At 37.2% G+C, this 20,782-nt stretch overlaps 1 protein-coding gene across 1 annotated transcript in view; it reads right to left on the bottom strand.

Moving 5' to 3' along the window:
* The window catches only part of PRKD1 (protein kinase D1), a 323,089-nt gene that overhangs the window by 67,387 nt on the left and 234,920 nt on the right, over positions 1–20,782 (bottom strand). Inside the window, 2 exon segments of the mRNA XM_055309335.1 lie at positions 17,436–17,596; positions 18,750–18,881. Coding sequence (XP_055165310.1) covers positions 17,436–17,596; positions 18,750–18,881 — 293 coding nt within the window.

Here is a 20,782-nt window from a genome sequence, read left to right as displayed (position 1 = left end):
TTGATTATTATAAAACATATCAGAATCATATCCAGTAACTGATAGATAATGCAATACTGGTATTCTCTTTTCTCCTTTTTTTTTTTTTTTTGTGAACAAAAACTAACTGAATGAGTCATGGGGGGAGATTTTTCTAGGAAAGTATGCAAGCAACAGTTCTTTTTAATGCAATGCTTGTGTAATTAAATGTGAGTCAGTAAATGTTATGAAAGTAATAGCAGTTTGTGGCAAATTATTATTTAGAAAATATGCACCCTTAATAATGAGTTAAGCTGAATATTGTCTAACTTTCATAAAAACTAAAGAATGCAAAAAGTGAGGATATAAAACAGTCAAACACAGGGAAAACTTTTGGAATGAGCAATTTATTTCCTACTATTAGGCAGTCTGAATATTAGGAATTACCAAAAAGACTAGACTAGGAGCATTTAATTTCACCAAAAACAAATTCTCTGTAGAGCCGTTTAACCTCAAAGCTCCAATAGTAAATGCTTTAGTAAAGTTCTTAAATTTTAAAAATCCCATAAGACCTAACTGACTTAAAAAAAAGTATCATCAATTATATTCTGTGGTTGCAAAGGACATCACTGTCTTAAATTCTGCTTCATTTTCTACTTTGACCTCAGCTCCTTTACTCTGGGGTAAAAAACATTCTCCTCAGTCATTTGCAAGAGTGTAATGTTTAATCTGGCTGTATTGATTAATTTTCAACAGGCTATCTATAGTAAGAAAATGAGTGAAAATAGGTCTTCTGTCTGTCAAAATAGCAGTGTGGGAAAAGATGTCAAAAGCACACATAAAACTGAAAATATACTTTCATCATAGATTAACAGAGGATTAATCATATATAAAGATTCTAAGCAGCCAATAAGTAACTCAACAGAAAAAAAGATAAGCAATTGACCACAGATGAAATACAAATGGCCAAAAAATATATGAAAAGCTGTTTATCTTCCAATAAAGAAATAGTACTGAGGCACAGAAATTGAGGCTATGTTTAAAAAAAATGAAAACCTAATCAGAAGAGATTAGGAAAATTAATATATATCCTTGCAGTATAATACCAGGAAACTTTTACAAAGACATATATACTATATCTATTTGTTTATACACTGGCCATTTATGCAAGCTCCATAAGGACAGAGAATTTATGTAATTCTGTATGCTTCTGCAGTCCAAACCTAAAAGTGTTAACTGACCAAGACATGAACATGGAACCACGATCAGGTTTCTAGAACAATTCTGCAACTTACAATTCTGTCACTAATATATTGGTCAAATTTTATACATCATTTTCTTCCAAGACAGGTATAAAGACAAAAAGTCTACTATCTTTTAAAAAAAATTGTATATAAACAAGTTCAAGAACAACAGCTTGTGCAGAAGAAAATGCATCTTATTTGTATCAAGAGCCATCCTGTGAAGGCCTGGTGGTTGTACAACTTTAACAGAAAAGTTGACGATCCCCCTCAGTCCCTTAGATAATCTGTTCCTGATGCAATGTAGGAGAAGGAAGTTAAAAATGCTTCCCGTTCTTCTTTGGCTTCATTCCCGAAGGACAATCTAAAGAGAAAGATACTAATTCCCATTTCAAATCATGTCTGGATGGCATTTAAATGACAAAATTTAAATTTGCAAGAATAAAAAAAAAACATTTACTTAGCTTTCGCCCTGGACTTTTCTAAGTAGGGCACATTTTGAACTGGGATGATTTTTCCAAACACAGAAATTTACTATTATTGAAGTAGATTTCTTCATTTTATATCTTATGAATCAAGATATCTTGACTTCTCAATTTTATTTAACCTAGAACATGTTCTGGTTATGTTTTCATTAGCTTCCTTTGTTAGAGTTATTTTAACAAGACCATCTAAAAATGGACACTAATAATGGTATTTGCAATTTATAGACTCATGAAGAAAAGTAACAATATGTCAATTCTCAATTTGTCAGAAGTATGGAAATGAGGAAAACTAAATATTAACAAGTCAATTGGTCAGAACAAGTTATCATAATAAGAGCACCACTGTACACTGTGCTTTAACACTTGATCTAAATGCCTTTCCTCCATATCCAGGCTATCAGTTGCTTAAGATAAATAAAGACCAGTTTTGGAGGGGGGCTTAATAAAACGCCTAGGAAGGAAATTTTTGAATTTTCTAAATATAATTTCTTCTTGGACTGGGACCTTGATATATCCACTTGCATACCAACCTTTACAAAAATAACTAAATAGACTGTGATAATACAGTAAGGATTAAAAGCTCCCTTCTTTAAAAAAAGTTATATTCGTCTTCAGGCAGTCCTTGATGTATGCCTTACCATGCCAACTAAAACTTGTGGTGTGTGTGTGTGTGTGTGTGTGTGTGTGTGTGTGTGTGTGTGTGTGTTTTGGGATGGCGGCCTCCTTTGCATGGCTCTGTGGTACCTGGCTTCAGGATACAATTCCAGTATGCATGCATTTCAGTTAACACGCTAAAGTGTAAAGTGTGTGTGGACTGTGTCCTGTTCCATTCTCAACCTGTCTTTCCAGTTTCATGGACTCAATAGGTTGGATTCTGAGCTAAATTGTGACCTGATTGTTCTCATGGAGTCAATACCAATAATTGCCTGACGTCAACCTGCTGGTTTGTAAAAAGATGGTGAAGCGTATCCCTATTGTCAGGTAGAGTCAGTACCTACCTCGAAGCCAGGACTCACAGGAGACTGAAGCATGAAGTTGTAAGAGCAAAAAGCAGGCAAAGATGCAGAACAAAGGGGGGAAAAAGACAAGAAAATGGTGTTATTTGAAGAAAGCAATGCATGTTATCAATAATGTTTTATATAGATGCCTTTTCCAACAAAATGAGACACTGATCAGCCTTCATTGCCACGGAGACATCCAAGTTAGAAACTACTTGTTAACATTTAAATGGAACCACAGACACTAAGTCAAGATTGCAGAAACACAGTTTACAGTTGTGAGTTGGTAGAGGTAAAAAGAAAAAAAATATATATATATATACACACACACACACTTGTTACAGTGTCAATGATGAAAGACAGCTCTTTCACCTTGTTGAAAATAAATTATAGTCAGAATGAAGCATTTTTGACCTTTACATGAAAGATTAGATTTTCTTCACAATAATTCAACCTCTCAATGGGAAAAGAATGAAAAAGGTCATCAAAGTAATCAAATGTTACACAGTTGGTATCTGCCTGCAGGCAAGAATAAGCCGATGAAAAATCAGTATCAGTCAGTGGTTTACAAACCTGGGAAGTCCAACAGTGGCTTATAGTTTTAATGAGAGAACTACAATGCATTCTCTGCTCATTTTAGAGTCTTTGTTGCATATCATTGTTTTCTGTCTGATTTCATTCAAGGGTTGGAGTATAATTTAAAAGTAGAAAGGCTATTCTGAAAAATTGCTTTCAGAGGAGTATCAATGAAAAATGTAAGAAACTACTTGGTTAAATAGACAATACATATCCTATATTTACACTGAATATGTTCATTTCATCCCGAATCAAAACCAAAATACAGAGGACTCTTTTTCTTAACGAAAATGCATGTCTGGGGATCCCTGGGTAGCTCAGCTGTTTATCGCTTGCCTTCAGCCCAGGGTGTGATCCTGGAGTCCCAGGATCGAGTCCCGCATCGGGCTCCCTGCATGGAGCTTGCTTCTTCCTCTGCCTGTCTCCGTCTCTGTCTGTCTGTCTGTCGGTCTCTCTCTCTCATGAATGAATGAATGAATGAATGAATGAATAAATAAATAAATAAATAAATAAATAAATAAATAAATAATTTTTAAAAACGCATGTCCATTGTTCTCTGAACCCCCATATCCTATTCTGCAATATTCAATCTACAATCTACTACCTTGGGAAGTAGATTTAGAATGAGGTTCTGCCAAAGTTAACTGCTACCCAATAATACCTGCTACATTTCTGGATTGACATGAAGCATATGCAGAAGTCAGGGTACCTAACTGCTCGTTTGAACAGATCCAAACAGACTTTTAAGAATGCTGGGGGGAAGACCTTCCTTTGTCTTAAAGTCCTTCTATGTGGACTTAGAAGCAAATTGACAGGAGACAGAATAATAGGAGAAAATCAAATGTAATAGGTGTGCCTCTAGACACAAAATTCCAAAGACAATGAGGCAACATGAAGCTTATATAAGCTAAGGAAAGAAGTAGGGTCTGAGGATTTGAAAGGGAAGAAGGTTATTACCAAGAAGGTGAGGGGAGAGGGGAGATGTTGGGAAAAACAAGTTTGCCCTATTATGATGTTCTTTAGGTAAAGGGGAGTCTCTATTAATAGCTTTCTTCCTGTTATAGGCTCTCTTTTCCAATGTAAAGCTAGGCAGTTATGGAGGAGGCAGAGAGCTTTTCTTGCATCTGCTGGGTTTTGATTGCTTTTAACTTGAGAAAATATGCTGAAATGACCCATCTTGGGGCAGCCTGCCTTGGGGCCCCTACAAGGTAAAATAATAACCCTGTTCATGTGTTACTTTTATGGAACATTTTCATAGATTTCAGAGATGGCAAAGCTTTCTCTTTGGGCGTGGAAATCAATCAAGTCTCTCAACTTCCAAAATAGATATTATTCTTATCCTCATCAGCATACCTGATATGATTTCCCTGCCATTTGTAAGCCATGAATACCTTTACTCCGGGCTCTCATCAGCATTCAGTTTTGGCTGAGTGCTATTCAGCTCATGATATTTGAAGATGATCTAAGCAACATATGTTCACTTATTTCTCTAAGATACCATTTCTCAAAGTGCATTTTCCCCCATAGGATATCCTTAGGTTTTATGAGAAAAAGGGGTTCCATATTTGAGTCAGTATAGGAACACTGATTTCATTATTCCAAGACTTCCAAGGCCCATAATTATGCTTAATATATATTATGATGCCCAATACATGGATGGACGGAGAAGCACTTCTCAATATTACCTAACCAGGAAATTTTTTTTGCAGGATATTTGATGGGACAATTACTTCCAAGAAAAAAATAGGGAAGAACACAAAGCTCTTTCTACTTTGCTATCAACTTAGAATCACCAGAAATGTATCTTGATAAAGATAAAGAGAACCATCTATTCCTTTAATAGTTGGCTATAATATTATGCTATAGTTTTCCTTTTATTTTTGTTTTCCCCTTGAAAGAAGATCATCTGAATTATGCTTTTTCATCTGTAGTGAAAACAACTGTAGAAAACAATGGTATTACGCAAATTACATGCATATTAGGATGATGTGACACATTACTTTTCATTTAGTGCCAGAATTTGTTTCCAATTATTAAATAATATAATTCCTATAATCCCATTTTCATTAACTGATAGGAATTTCAAAACTAAGTTTAATTATTAATTATTCTGATTAATATTAATATTTTATTCTTTCCTACATGATCTGTGATGAAGAAACCTAATAACTTTATAACTATTTATTTCTAAGCTTTTAGCTATTACAAATAAAGATACAAACATGCTTATAACAATACTATTCACATTGGAACCCCCTCAAAATGAAGTACTCAGGTATAAATCTAACCAAACATGTATAAGATCTATATGAGAAAAATTATAAAATTCTAATCAAAGAAATAAAATAAGAACTAAATAATAGAGAAACATTTCCATGTTCATGGATGGGAAAATTTAATATTGTGAAGATATCAGTTCTTCTCAACTTGATCTATAGATTCAATGCAATCTCAATCAAAATCCTAGCAAGTTATTTTATGGACAGCAATAAACTGACTTTAAAGTTTAGGAGGAAAGGAAAAAGATCTAGAATACCCAACAAAATATATTAATATAATATTAAAGAGGAAGAACATAACTGGAGAACTGATGCTACCAGACTTTAAGACTTACTATACAGCTACAATAATCAAGACAGTGTGGTACTGATGAAAGAAGGGACAAATAGATCAATGGATCAGATAAGTGAACCCCAAAATAGACCTTCATAAATAGAGTCAACTGATGTGTAACAAAGAAATGAAGGCAATAGGATGAATATCACTAAGTAAAAGAACACAATTTGGAAAGGGTACATACTATATGATTCCAACTATATGATATTCTAAAAAAGGCAAAGGTATGGAGTCAGTAAAAGCAACCCTGGTTAGCAGGAATTGGGTGAAAGGGAAGAGAGAACAGGTGAAGCACAGAGGATTTTTAGGGCAGGGAAAATACTTTATATGCTACCATAATGATGGATACATAATTATGCATTTGCCCAAACATAAAGAATGTACAAGACACTAAAATGAGACTTTGGGTGATTATGATGTGTCAGTGTAGACTCATAGGTATTAACAAAAGTACCACTCCAGGAAGTGATATTGATAATGGAGGAGACAATGCACATACCAGGGGGCAGATGGCAATCCCTGTACCTTCCTTTCAATTTTGCTGAGAACCTAAAAAATGAAGTCTAAAAAAATTAAAAAGCAAGAAACAAAAAATATGCTTGTATGTATCTCTGTAGATGTGTCTATAAACATTTCTATTGAATATAAACCTAGCAGAACTGTGGAGTGGCATAACATGCATATGTCCAGCTTTAGAAGATAAATGCCAACCATTTGTCCAAAGTTGTTGAACCACATCTATATTCACAGTAGTAGTATATGTGAGTTCCAGTTGCTCAGTAACTTCATTAATACTTGTTATTATCAGGATTTATTCAGTGTTAGACATTCTGGTTTAGAGATATTTCACTTCATTACTACTTAACAACTAATGACATAAAAGTACATTTTGATGTTTATTGGCTGTGCTCTTTTATAAAGTGCTATTTAAGTATTTATGCCTGTGTCTTAAACGGGGTTGTCTGTCTTCTAAATTTCTGTGGATGTTCTTTATACTTTCTGGATATGAGTCTTTTATAAGATACATATGTTGAAAATATCTTTTCCCATTTGGTGACTTGCTGAAAACAATTACTTAAGTTTAATGATGGTATTTTTTTGCTGAAAACAATTACTTAAGTTTAATGATGTCCAATTTATCACTCTTTTCCTTTTGACATCAGTGATTTGAGTCCTATTTAGAAAAGTTTTCCCAACTTCGATTTCTTGTAGATATCCTTCTATGTTATCTTCAAGGAGCTCCCAATCTGTCTTGAAATAATCTTGTATATGGTGTAAGGTAGGGTCAAGATTCATGTTTTTCATATAGATATCCAATTGGTCCCAGAAATGTGTGTTGAAAAGACCATCCTTTTGTCACAGAAGCAATATCCTTGACAGAAATCAGTTGGCTTATACATATATACACATATTTTCTAGGCTCTTCATTCTATTTGACTGGTTTATTGTTCCACTCATGCATAATACCACCTTATTTTTTAAAAATTTAAATCTTGTGCAATACTACATTGTCTTAACTGTGGCTTTATAACACATTTGAAAATTCTCCAGCGTGGCTCTACCTCAGGGGTTCTCAACCTCAGCATGACCAACATTTGAGGCTGGATACTTCTTCATTATGGGGCCTGTTCTGTGCATTGACCTCTCTGTGATTTCCTTCCTTCTGAGACAATGGTCCCTCAAATCTTGATTGCTTTAGTTGTTCTTGGGTACCTTCAAATATTACCTTATTCTGTTTTCTTTTGTTACATTTTATTCAGCTTTTATAATTGTCCCCTGTAGGACAGTTTATCAGATATAAGCATCTTCATAGTTTTGAAAGAGATTGTTAACGTTTGCCTAAGACTAAGTCTTGCATAACATGGTTTCAATTGGTTTTGACTATTCCCAAATTCCACAAGAACATTTGTAAATAAAAATAAAAATAAAAATATGAAAAATAAATAAATAAAAAGATGAAGAAAGCATAGAGAAATGATAGGATCATTTAATCCTGACTTGTGCAATTTTCTTAAAAGTCTATAAAATTGATATAATCTTAAGTATAATTATATATAATGATAGAATATATTAGTGTATCCTACTTAAAAACCTATTGAGTTTTTCTCATTTCCTTCTACTATTGGTGATGGTTTATGAAAAGGTATACACCCCTGCTGAGCTGTTATGCTATATATAAATTGACTGCATTTGGGTCTTAAAAGATGGACTACCTCATGGTTGTTAAAATGAATACAGTTTACTGCCAAAATTGAAGACAGATAAATCCTGTCATATGATCTATGTTGTTATACTTTTTTTCTATTTTAGCAGCAATATGGAAATCTGAGATTCAATTTATGTGCTGAAAATGAATAAATTAATAGAATTACCAGTGTCTTCATATGCATGAGAAATGGTGATTTTATAGTCAAAATAAGTCATCAAGGGGGGAGGGGCAAGATGGCGGAAGAGTAGGGTCCCCAAGTCACCTGTCCCCACCAAATTTCCTAGATAACCTTCAAATCATCCTGAAAATCTACGAATTCGGCCTGAGATTTAAAGAGAGAACAGCTGGAATGCTACAGTGAGAAGAGTTCGTGCTTCTATCAGGTAGGAAGACGGGGAAAAAGAAATAAAGAAACAAAAGGCCTCCGAGGGGGAGGGGCCCCGCGAGGAGCCGGGCTAGGCCGGGGCGAGTGTCCCCAGGACAGGAGAGCCCCGTCCCGGAGAAGCAGGAGCTGCACCATCTTCCCGGGCGGAAAGGGGCCCGCAGGGAGTTAGAGCAGGACCCAGGAGGGTGGGGATGCCCTCGGGCTCCCTGGGACACTAACAGACACCTGCGCCCCGGGAGAGTGCGCCGAGCTCCCTAAGGGCTGCAGCGCGTGCGGCGGGACACGGAGCAGCTCCGAGGGGCTCGGGCGGCGGCTCCGCTGAGGGGGCTGCAGGGCGGGAGCGCAAATCCAACAGCGCAGGCCCCGGAGCACAGGGCGCCGGGACACAGCCCAGGATCCGGCCTCCCCGGGACAGGCAGAGGCCGAGAGGGCCCAGGACAGCAAGGACACTCCTGCCCCGAGCTGAGCAGATCAGCGGCCCCGCCCCGGAGCCTCCAGGCCCTGCAGACGGAGAGCTCTGGAGCTACTGCGGGAGCTGACTCCAGGGCTCCAGAGCTGGCCGCCACCACTGCAGTTGTTCCTCCTGGGGCCTCACGGGGTAAACAACCCCCACTGAGCCCTGCAGCAGGCAGGGGGCAGAGCAGCTCCCCCAAGTGCTAACACCTGAAAATCAGCACAACAGGCCCCTCCCCCAGAAGACCAGCTGGACGGACCAGTTCCAGGGGAAGGCAAGGGACTTAAAGTATACAGAATCAGAAGATACTCCCCCGTGTTTTTTTTTTGTTGTTGTTTTGTTTTGTATTGTTTTGTTTTTGTTTTTGTTTTTGTTTTTGTTTTTTTTTTTGCATTTTGATTTCTGTTTGCTTCCCCCACCCTTTTTTCCTTTCTTTCTTTTTCTTTCTCCTTTTCTTCTCTTTTCTTTTTTCTTCCTTTTTTCTTCTTTCTTTTTCTCTTTTCTTTCCTTCTTTATCTCCTCTCTTTTTCTCCTTTTCCCAATACAACTTGTTTTTGGCCACTCTGCACTGAGCAAAATGACTAGAAGGAAAACCTCACCTCAAAAGAAAAAATCAGAAACAGTCCTCTCTCCCACAGAGTTACAAAATCTGGATTACACTTCAATGTCAGAAAGCCAATTCAGAAGCACTATTATACAGCTACTGGTGGCTCTAGAAAAAAGCATAAAAGACTCAAGAGACTTCATGACTGCAGAATTTAGATCCAATCAGGCAGAAATTAAAAATCAATTGAATGAGATGCAATCCAAACTAGAAGTCCTAACGATGAGGGTTAACGAGGTGGAAGAACGAGTGAGTGACATAGAAGACAAGTTGATGGCAAAGAGGGAAACTGAGGAAAAAAGAGACAAACAAAAGACCACGAGGATAGATAAAGGGAAATAAACGACAGCCTGAGGAAGAAAAACCTACGTTTAATTGGGGTTCCTGAGGGCGCCGAAAGGGACGGAGGGCCAGAATATGTATTTGAACAAATCCTATCTGAAAACTTTCCTAATCTGGGAAGGGAAACAGGCATTCAGATCCAGGAAATAGAGAGATCCCCCCCTCCAAAATCAATAAAAACCGTTCAACACCTCGACATCTAATAGTTAAGCCTGCAAATTCCAAAGATAAAGAGAAGATCCTTAAAGCAGCAAGAGACAAGAAGTCCCTGACTTTCATGGGGAGGAATATTAGGGTAACAGCAGACCTCTCCACAGAGACGTGGCAGGCCAGAAAGGGCTGGCAGGATATATTCAGGGTCCTAAATGAGAAGAACATGCAACCAAGAATACTTTATCCAGCAAGGCTCTCATTCAAAATGGAAGGAGAGATAAAGAGCTTCCAAGACAGGCAGGAACTGAAAGAATATGTGACCTCCAAACCAGCTCTGCAAGAAATTTTAAGGGGGACTCTTAAAATTCCCATTTAAGAAGAAGTTCAGTGGAACAATCCACAAAAAACAGGGACTGAATAGATAACATGATGACACTAAACTCATATCTTTCAATAGTAACTCTGAACGTGGACGGGCTTAATGACCCCATCAAAAGGCTCAGGGTTTCAGACTGGATAAAAAAGCAGGATCCATCTATTTGCTGTCTACAAGAGACTCATTTTAGACAGAAGGACACCTACAGCCTGAAAATAAAAGGTTGGAGAACCATTGACCATTCAAATGGTCCTCAAAAGAAAGCAGGGGTAGCCATCCTCATATCAGATAAACTAAAATTTACCCCGAAGACTGTAGTGAGAGATGAAGAGGGACACTATATCATACTTAAAGGATCTATCCAACAAGAGGACTTAACAATCCTCAATATATATGCCCCGAATGTGGGAGCTGCCAAATATATAAATCAATTAATTACCAAAGTGAAGAAATACTTAGATAATAATACACTTATACTTGGTGACTTCAATGTAGCTCTTTCTATACTTGATAGGTCTTCTAAGCACAACATCTCCAAAGAAACGAGAGCTTTAAATGATACACTGGACCAGATGGATTTCACAGATATCTACAGAACTTTACATCCATACTCAACTGAATACACATTCTTCTCAAGTGCATATGGACCTTTCTCCAGAATAGACCACATGCTGGGTCACAAATCGGGTCTGGACCGATACCAAAAGATTGGGATTGTCCCCTGCATATTCTCAGACCATAATGCCTTAAAATTAGAACTAAATCACAACAAGAAGTTTGGAAGGACCTCAAACATGTGGAGGTTAAGGACCATCCTGCTAAAAGATGAAAGGGTCAACCAGGAAATTAAGGAAGAATTAAAAAGATTCATGGAAACTAATGAGAATGAAGATACAACTGTTCAAAATCTTTGGGATGCAGCAAAAGCAGTCCTGAGGGGGAAATACATCGCAATACAAGCATCCATTCAAAAACTGGAAAGAACTCAAATACAAAAGCTAACCTTACACCTAAAGGAGCTAGAGAAAAAACAGCAAATAGATCCTACACCCAGCAGAAGAAGAGAGTTAATTAAGATTCGAGCAGAACTCAACGAAATCGAGACCAGAAGAACTGTGGAACACATCAACAGAACCAAGAGTTGGTTCTTTGAAAGAATTAATAAGATAGATAAACCATTAGCCAGCCTTATTAAAAAGAAGAGAGAGAAGACTCAAATTAATAAAATCATGAATGAGAAAGGAGAGATCACTACCAACACCAAGGAAATACAAACGATTTTAAAAACATATATGAGCAGCTATACGCCAATAAATTAGGCAATCTAGAAGAAATGGACACATTCCTAGAAAGCCACAAACTACCCAAACTGGAACTGGAAGAAATAGAAAACCTGAACAGGCCAATAACCAGAGAGGAAATTGAAGCAGTCATCCAAAACCTCCCAAGACACAAGAGTCCAGGGCCAGATGGCTTCCCTGGGAATTCTATCAAACGTTTAAAGAAGAAACCATACCTATTCTCCTAAAGCTGTTTGGAAAGATAGAAAGAGATGGAGTACTTCCAAACTCGTTCTATGAGGCCAGCATCACCTTAATTCCAAGACCAGACAAAGACCCCACCAAAAAGGACAATTACAGACCAATATCCCTGATGAACATGGATGCAAAAATTCTCAACAAGATACTAGCCAATAGGATCCAATAGTACATTAAGAAAATTATTCACCATGACCAAGTAGGGTTTATCCCCGGGACACAAGGCTGGTTCAACACTCCTAAAACAATCAATGTGATTCATCATATCAGCAAGAGAAAAACCAAGAACCATCTGATCCTCTCATTAGATGCAGAGAAAGCATTTGACAAAATACAGCATCCATTCCTGATTAAAACTCTTCAGAGTGTAGGGATAGAGGGAACATTCCTCAACATCTTAAAAGCCATCTACGAAAAGCCCACAGCAAATATCATTCTCAATGGGGAAGCACTGGGAGCCTTTCCCCTAAGATCAGGAACAAGACAGGGATGTCCGCTCTCACCACTGCTATTCAACATAGTACTGGAAGTCCTAGCCTCAGCAATCAGACAACAAAAAGACATTAAAGGCATTCAACTTGGCAAAGAAGAAGTCAAACTCTCCCTCTTCGCCAATGACATGATACTCTACATAGAAAACCCAAAAGCCTCCACCCGAAGATGGCTAGAACTCATACAGCAATTTGGTAGCGTGGCAGGATACAAAATCAATGCCCAGAAATCAATGGCATTTCTATACACTAACAATGAGACTGAAGAAAGAGAAATTAAGGAGTCAATCCCATTTACAATTGCACCCAAAAGCATAAGATACCTAGGAATAAACCTAACCAAAGAGGTAAAGGATCTATACCCTAAAAACCATAGAACACTTCTGAAAGAAATTGGGGAAGACACAAAGAGATGGAAAAATATTCCATGCTCATGGACTGGCAGAATTAATATTGTGAAAATGTCAATGTTACCCAGGGCAATTTACACGTTTAATGCAATCCCTATCAAAATACCATGGACTTTCTTCAGAGACTTAGAACAAATTATTTTAAGATTTGTGTGGAATCAGAAAAGACCCCGAACAGCCAGGGGAATTTTAAAAAAGAAAACCATAGCTGGGGGCATCACAATGCCAGATTTCAGGTTGTACTACGAGGCTGTGGTCATCAAGACAGTGTGGTACTGGCACAAAAACAGACACTTAGATCAATGGAATAGAATAGAGAACCCAGAAGTGGACCCTGAACTTTATGGTCAACTAATATTCGATAAAGGAGGAAAGACTATCCACTGGAAGAAAGACAGTCTCTTCAATAAATGGTGCTGGGAAAGTTGGACATCCACATGCAGAAGAATGAAACTAGACCACCCCCTTTCACCATACACAAAGATAAACTCAAAATGGATGAAAGATCTAAATGTGAGACAAGATTCCATCAAAATCCTAGAGGAGAACACAGGCAACACCCTTTTTGAACTCACCACAGTAACTTCTTGCAAGATACATCCACGGAGGCAAAAGAAACAAAAGCAAAAATGAACTCTTGGGACTTCATCAAGATAAGAAGCTTTTGTACAGCAAAGGATACAGTCAACAAAACTCAAAGACAACCTACAGAATGGGAGAAGATATTTGCAAATGACGTATCAGATAAAGGGCTAGTTTCCAAGATCTATAAAGAACTTCTTAAACTCAACAGCAAAGAAACAAACAATCCAATCATGAAATGGGCAAAAGACATGAAGAGAAATCTCACAGAGGAAGACATAGACATGGCCAACATGCACATGAGAAAATGCTCTGCATCACTTGCCATCAAGGAAATACAAATCAAAAACCACAATGAGATACCAGCTCACACCAGTGAGAATGGGGAAAATTAACAAGGCAGGAAACCACAAACGTTGGAGAGGATGCGGAGAAAAGGGAACCCTCTTACACTGTTGGTGGGAATGTGAACTGATGCAGTCACTCTGGAAAACTGTTTGGAGGTTCCTCAAAGAGTTAAAAATAGACCTGCCCTACGACCCAGCAATTGCATTGCTGGGGATTTACCCCAAAGATTCAGATGCAATGAAATGCCGGGACACCTGCACCCCGATGTTTCTAGCAGCAATGTCCACAATAGCCAAACCGTGGAAGGAGCCTCGGTGCCCATCGAAAGATGAATGGATAAAGAAGATGTGGTTTATGTATACAATGGAATATTCCTCAGCCATTAGAAACGACAAATACCCACCATTTGCTTCAACGTGGATAGAACTGGAGGGTATTATGCTGAGTGAAGTAAGTCAATTGGAGAAGGACAAACAGTGTATGTTCTCATTCATTTGGGGAATATAAATAATAGTGAAAGGGAATAGAAGGGAAGGGAGAAGAAATGTGTGGGAAATATCAGAAAGGGAGACAGAACATAAAAACTAACTCTGGGAAATGAACTAGGGGTGATGGAAGGGGAGGAGGGCGGGGGGTGGGGGTGAATGGGTGCCGGGCACTGAGGGGGGCACTTGACGGGATTAGCACTGGCTGTTATTCTGTATGTTGGTAAATTGAACACCAATAAAAAATAAATTTATTATTAAAAAAAAGAAATTTCATGAGAGAATGCCATATAAAACTATTGCAATAATATAAACTATTGCAATAAATTAAAAATTCTTGGATGATTTTCTAATGAAATATAATTGTATTTGTTAACTATTACTGCATAACAAACTCAGTAGTTTAAAACAATAAACATCTATTAAAATACAAAAAAAAAGTCATCAAGTATGGACAGGAAAAATCATTTTCTTACATTTGAGAAAAAAATCTCTACACTTGTCATGGGTATCTTTGCAACATGGGTGATATAATGGAATTAATAAGGAATGCCATCTTTATATCTTGGTCATTGTCTTTTTCAGAAGTGGAAAAATATCTTTTATTGTATAGAGAACTAAAAGGTTTTAGTATTATTTCCATAATACTACTTTTGATTAGGTATTTGTTATAAATTTTAAACTGTAATTGCTGACCTTTTATGTCTTGCCCAGGGATAAAGAAGGACATATTCACTGTACTCCAAAATGCCTTGGTAGAGCAGGCTGGTTTTGTCCTGACATGAAGTAGCCAAGGCATGACTGTGACCCAAGACTACCAGAAAATACATGCCGTCCTCAAAGTGGGCCAGTGTTTGCTTCTTTTCTCAGGTATTGTATAAAACGAGAAATAAACAGGCATACCATGAGGGCACAAAGAGCTCTGATACATGTAAAACAGGACTTTGAGAGCCAGAGTGTCAAATGGTTTCAGAAATATGATTTCCAAGGGCATTTCTCATTTAAACATTGCCTGTCAGACATTTTATACAAGGCCATGAAAGTTTATCATAATAACATTTTTCAAAGTACTTTATGGCCCCAATATTTTCTCACCTCACAAATATCTGATTTGGTCACAATCTTATAAGCCTTCTTGACAGACATGGTTAAAATCAGATTTTTCAAAATATATTAAAAAAAACATTTTCAGCATTGTACTATAAAAATTTTCATTTACCAATAAAGCACTAATGAATTTGAACATTTCATGTAAAATATAGCTTGTAATCAAGTAATTCAAATGATGAAATAATTATTTAATTTGGTTAAATAAAGCAATTAAATAATTTGATTTAAAAACCTGTGTTAAAGACTATAGTTATGTAACCTAAATTATATTCACATATAAATTATACATTTATAAATATATGCATGCATATAACTTAAATACGTAACTCAATTCATACTTATGTAAATTATATATGTACTGTTTTATATTATATATGCACATATATATGTAAAACGTGTATATGCATATATATGTATATATTATATAAAGGTGACACCGATTTAAAAGAAGAATCTTTAGCATTAATCATCTGGATTCTAATCTAGTCTAATAATGAATGGCTTTAGAGCTTTAGATTTCTGATGGGATATTAAATAATTTTTTAAGAACTTTTCTTGGTAAAATTGAAAACAATATACAATTAATTTATAATTTTGTTTCTTAAATTTTTAAGTATTCTAAAAACACCTTGTGTCTCAGTGAGCAAGAGGAACTAGTCTATAAAAATTCAAACTAAATCAAAGAATTTCAGAATTGGGAAGCTGACATGAGTTGCTGGAAAAGTAAACAGCTTTTGATTTAAGTACCTTTCAATTTGAATACCAGTAGTTCCAATTCATGCAACTTTACAAAATAATATAAAGTCACACACATACATTCTGCATAGCTATCAAACATAATATAGTTAAGTACTTGCCTTCACCCAACAGGTTTACTTCATGAAAGAATGAAAACACAATAAAGTCCTAAAAGGAAGTCTCAGGAAAACAGACTATAACATTTTCCTATTTACCAAAATAAGCATGCATTTGGGCTATATGTCTGGTTTATGCTGTAATATAAAGATCACAACAAAATATTTTTCAAACCAGAGACTAGTTGCTACAACTTTTTTTAGAGATGTCTTCAAAATGTATTGCCTCCTCTCCACTCCAAGAAGGAATAATTTAACCTTAATGTTGTAATAATTTCTAAATTTCTTTTCTTTTTTTTTTTAAAGATTTATTTATTTATTCATTCAGAGAGAGCGAAGAGAGAGGCAGAGACACAGGCAGAGGGAGAAGCAGGCTCCATGCAGGGAGCCCGATATGGGACTCGATCCTGGGTTTCCAAGATCACACCCCAGGCTGCAGGCGGCGCTAAACCGCTGCGCCACCGGGCTGCCCAATTTCTAAATTTCTTAAATGATTTTTATAATAGCTAGATTACAAAAAGTCTTTGTAATATTCTTTGGAAGGAGGGAGTAAATATGGGATATTTAAAGTCTTGCACTGTCAGTTTATGTTCTTACTTTAAATAATTCACATAATTATCACAATTTTTACTTGGTTTTGAATGTTTGGAAAATCTAAATTTAACTCTCTTAAAGAATAATACTTAAGTCATATCCATAAGTATATTAGAACTAATAATGGAAATATTTAAGGTATTCAAGTCTTATTTTTCTCTCAGCATTTGTCAATCAGTGTCACTCTGACAATACTCCAGAATTTATGCCAGTAATGCCAAGACATTGAAGACTTTCGTATTTTCGTAAGAGCAAGTTTAAATTTTTCTCCCAGAAGAAATATTCACCTATGTCACAAAGAGAACTTCTTTTGTTTCTGGTTTCCAGATTTTGACAAATTATGTTTTGTAAAATTTACACATTAGATGTACCACTCTGGCCCTATGACCATGATGAAACCCCACCTATTTCTAACTGCATGAAGTTCACAGATGAAAAAGCAAACTCAAAGCTTTGGATATTTGATGAAGCCCTGAACACTCTACAGCACAGGCCCTAAAGAAATCTAGTCATTAACACCTTGGCTGTGCCCTCCCTCCCAGGGCACTGTCTTGATTGACGCTGTTATCCCATCGTCCCACAGATCTCTCATGTAAATGGATAAATGGATAAACAGGAGGCTGTACCAGAAGGGGCTCGTCAGGAGCACTGCTGGAGAGCTCAGCAGACGCTGTGCGGACAGTGCTGAGCCCAGTGAGGGAAACGTTGGAGAGCCTTCTCCTCCTCACGCCACTGCAATTGTTGGGTATTTTAAATGCACATCTCTTATGGTAATTCAGACCGCACCCTGGAAAGAGAAAGTAAAAATGATTTTTGTTCAACCATAAATTAAAAGCTCTTTTGGTATTAAATTATGCATTTTTAAAAATAGTACTGTTTCTTGGGGCTATTTGGAAATTCAAATTTTCTCTCGAGCTTTTTCTGATTTCTTTTCACAATTTGTAAATAGGGTGAGTTTTTGAATTCTGATTCTATTGGACAAGTTCAACAACTACTCTGGTTATCAATTTTTTAAAATGTTCTTTGATACAATGGACTTGGGCTCGGAGGGATTGAGCCATGAAAACCCAAAGAGAACACCTGAGGCATTTTTAACTGCCACAAGTTCTAATGTGAGTGGATACGTAAGGGAAAGTTAATCACAGAGCATCACAACTTCTGAACTACATTGATCTGAATCCTGGCTCCACAATTTTTTTGTCCATATGACCTTGCATACCTTACTTTATAGGGCTAACTACCTTGTAGGGATGCCTGGGTGGCTCAGTGGTTGAGCACCTGCCTTTGGCTCAGGTTGTGACCCCGGGGTCCTGGGATCAAGTCCTCATTGGAATCCCTGTGGGGAGCCCGCTTCTCTCTTTGCCTAAGTCTCTGCCTCTCTGTATCTCTCATGAATAAATAAATCTTTAAAAAAATAACTACCTTGTAGAACTGTTAAGAAAATATGTAAGATACCATACATGGTGGTTTCCACATGGTAGATAATTAGGAAAGCACCGTTTTCTTTTAATATTTCCACTATTCATTCTTCACATGAGAAACATGGGTACAAGTTCCAGTCGGTCACTCTACAGCTGAATGACTTTGCATGGTTTGATTAATCTCCTAAATCTCTGCGCATTTCAACACACATTTGTTGAATGCCTACTAATTCTGACTTCAGAAGCAAATGTTATTTTTAGTTTGTTGCCAAAATCACACAAAAGAAACGGATCCATAAAATACAGGGGAAACAGTATGAGTATCAGGTTTTCCACATCAGAGCAAATATGCTGAAGATAGGAAATGTAAAGAAATGAACAGAACAGAATCCATGCATCCAAAAAATCACTGGAAGACATCTGAGGGAAAGAAGACATAATTGTAGAGGGCACAACATAAGCAGATGATTTATATGTTCCAGCATGTGACTGACTTGACTGGGGAGGGAAAGATCTTACCTTCACATTTAAGGCCTTGACGCACCAACCCCCACAGCATTTCTCCACAGTGATCACAGAAAGCTGGAGCTCTGTATGAATGAACAAAAAGAGCGTGGGGACGAATCTGAAAGTCTTCAAAGGTGGCAGAAGCTGTAAAAATAGTAACATTGGAAAATAAGCCAAATGGATAGTCTGATCTGTAGGTAATTATATACAGGATAGTTAATACACAAGTATGGCTATAACTCTGGGCAAAGCCAGGAAAGATAAAATGCAACACTGCTTGGTGATAGCAGTGAGACTTTATTCTTCCTACCACAGCTTTACAATTGTGTGGCACGGCAACCCTCTCTCCCCTGTTCCTGCTAGTCAAGTTTCAGGGCACTTTGAGAATAGGTAAAATGTGAAGAAAGCATGAACAAAAGGAGAGTTCAATCAGATTTACAAATACCTGATGTGACTTAAAAATATTTTGCTTTTTCTCCCCCCAAAAGGTAGTTAGAAATATTAATGAAAAAAATTTGATGGATTGAATTTGACAGATCAGAAGATGGTATATTTGAATATGACCATGAAAAGGTACATCAGAAGTGGGGGAGCCCCCTGCAAGACAGATTAGAAATCTGAGCAGCCTCTTCTTGGGGATATAGAGTTATTTGAACTCTTAAGGCAAAATAACCAAGCATTTATTATGACCTATAAATAACCAAGCAGCCTCTTCACCAATACATAAGAAGGACTTAACACACTGGTGAATCCAGTCCACTCCTTGAGAAATACACGTTCATGATGTAGGGTACTTTTGTTTAACACATATTGTTACTTATTCTATATGGTACTCCTGCAAAGTATTGAAATTCACTGCTTTTTTAAAAAAAAAAGATTTTATTTATTTATTCATGAGAGACACACAGAGAGAGGCAGAGACACAGGCAGAGGGAGAAGTAGGCTCCATGCAGGGAGCCCGACATGGGACTTGATTCTGGGTCTCCAGGATCAGGCCTTGGGGGCGCTAAACTGCAGAGCCACCCGGGCTGCCCAATTCACTACCTTTTTAAATAATATTTTGCCAAATGATATTTTTTATTGTGTTACAAAATTAGTTTATGTTTTTTTGTTGTTGTCCAAATCAAGAAAGATACAGAGAATTGAAAGTAAAGGATCACCCAGTTTCCCAAAATTCTAATGGGTAGGGGGTATATCTTTCTAGATCTATTTGCATACATAGCCTAACGTTGAGCCTAGCTAGTACAGTCCAGAGAGTGCTGACCTCGGAGGAGGAAAGCTGGCTGCAGCTTTGCTATTACTGAAGTGACACCTCACCCAACCATCACGAGCTTCAGTTTCTCATACACAGAAAGAGAAGATGTGATTAATGGTAACTTCTCCAAGTCTGAAAAGCTTACACTTCCATTAAAGCTAGGACCATGTGCACTTGATTTCATAAAATTTTATCCAAAAAGAATTGGGGGGAAACTTTGTTAAGCACCTTCAATATTGTCAATAATACAATTGTGGGTAAAGATCTAAAGATGAATAAGATGTCTTTACAGAGCCTACCAAACTAGCAAGAAAGATAGGTAAAAACAAACAAACAAAAAACACCACAACAAGTATAAAATGACTTCTGATTTTCAGAGAAACTACAAATTGTGGACTAAGATACTAAATAGAACTACATCTACAACCCATAGTCGCTCTGGCCCATTCACTGTCCTTTTCATCATACCACCATTGCATCTTATCTTCCCTAACTCTGCCTAAAGAGTTATGTCCAATAGCTCTATGCTGTGGGGAATAAACATTTGTAGATTTCCTATTGCCGCCTTGGAGAGCAGGCTATAGGCTAACAAATCACTCACTGAGTGCACTTAATGAAGTGCTTCCCTTGTTAACTCAAGTATGCAAGGTGAGAGAGAGTGCATACTGAAAATGTAGGCCATTCATCTCTGCTCCGTAGATATCCAAAATTATGAGGACAACTTTGAGGGTATCACATCCCTCAGGGCAAGAGATAATAGAACATTTAGGAGAGTGAATCACTTCCACCA

Source organism: Nyctereutes procyonoides, unplaced genomic scaffold (genome assembly GCF_905146905.1).
Source record: "Nyctereutes procyonoides isolate TBG_1078 unplaced genomic scaffold, NYPRO_anot_genome, whole genome shotgun sequence".
NCBI classification, from domain to species: Eukaryota; Metazoa; Chordata; class Mammalia; order Carnivora; family Canidae; genus Nyctereutes; species Nyctereutes procyonoides.
The sequence above is the reverse complement of the archived record's forward strand: the minus strand, read 5'-3'. Positions and strand labels throughout refer to the sequence as shown.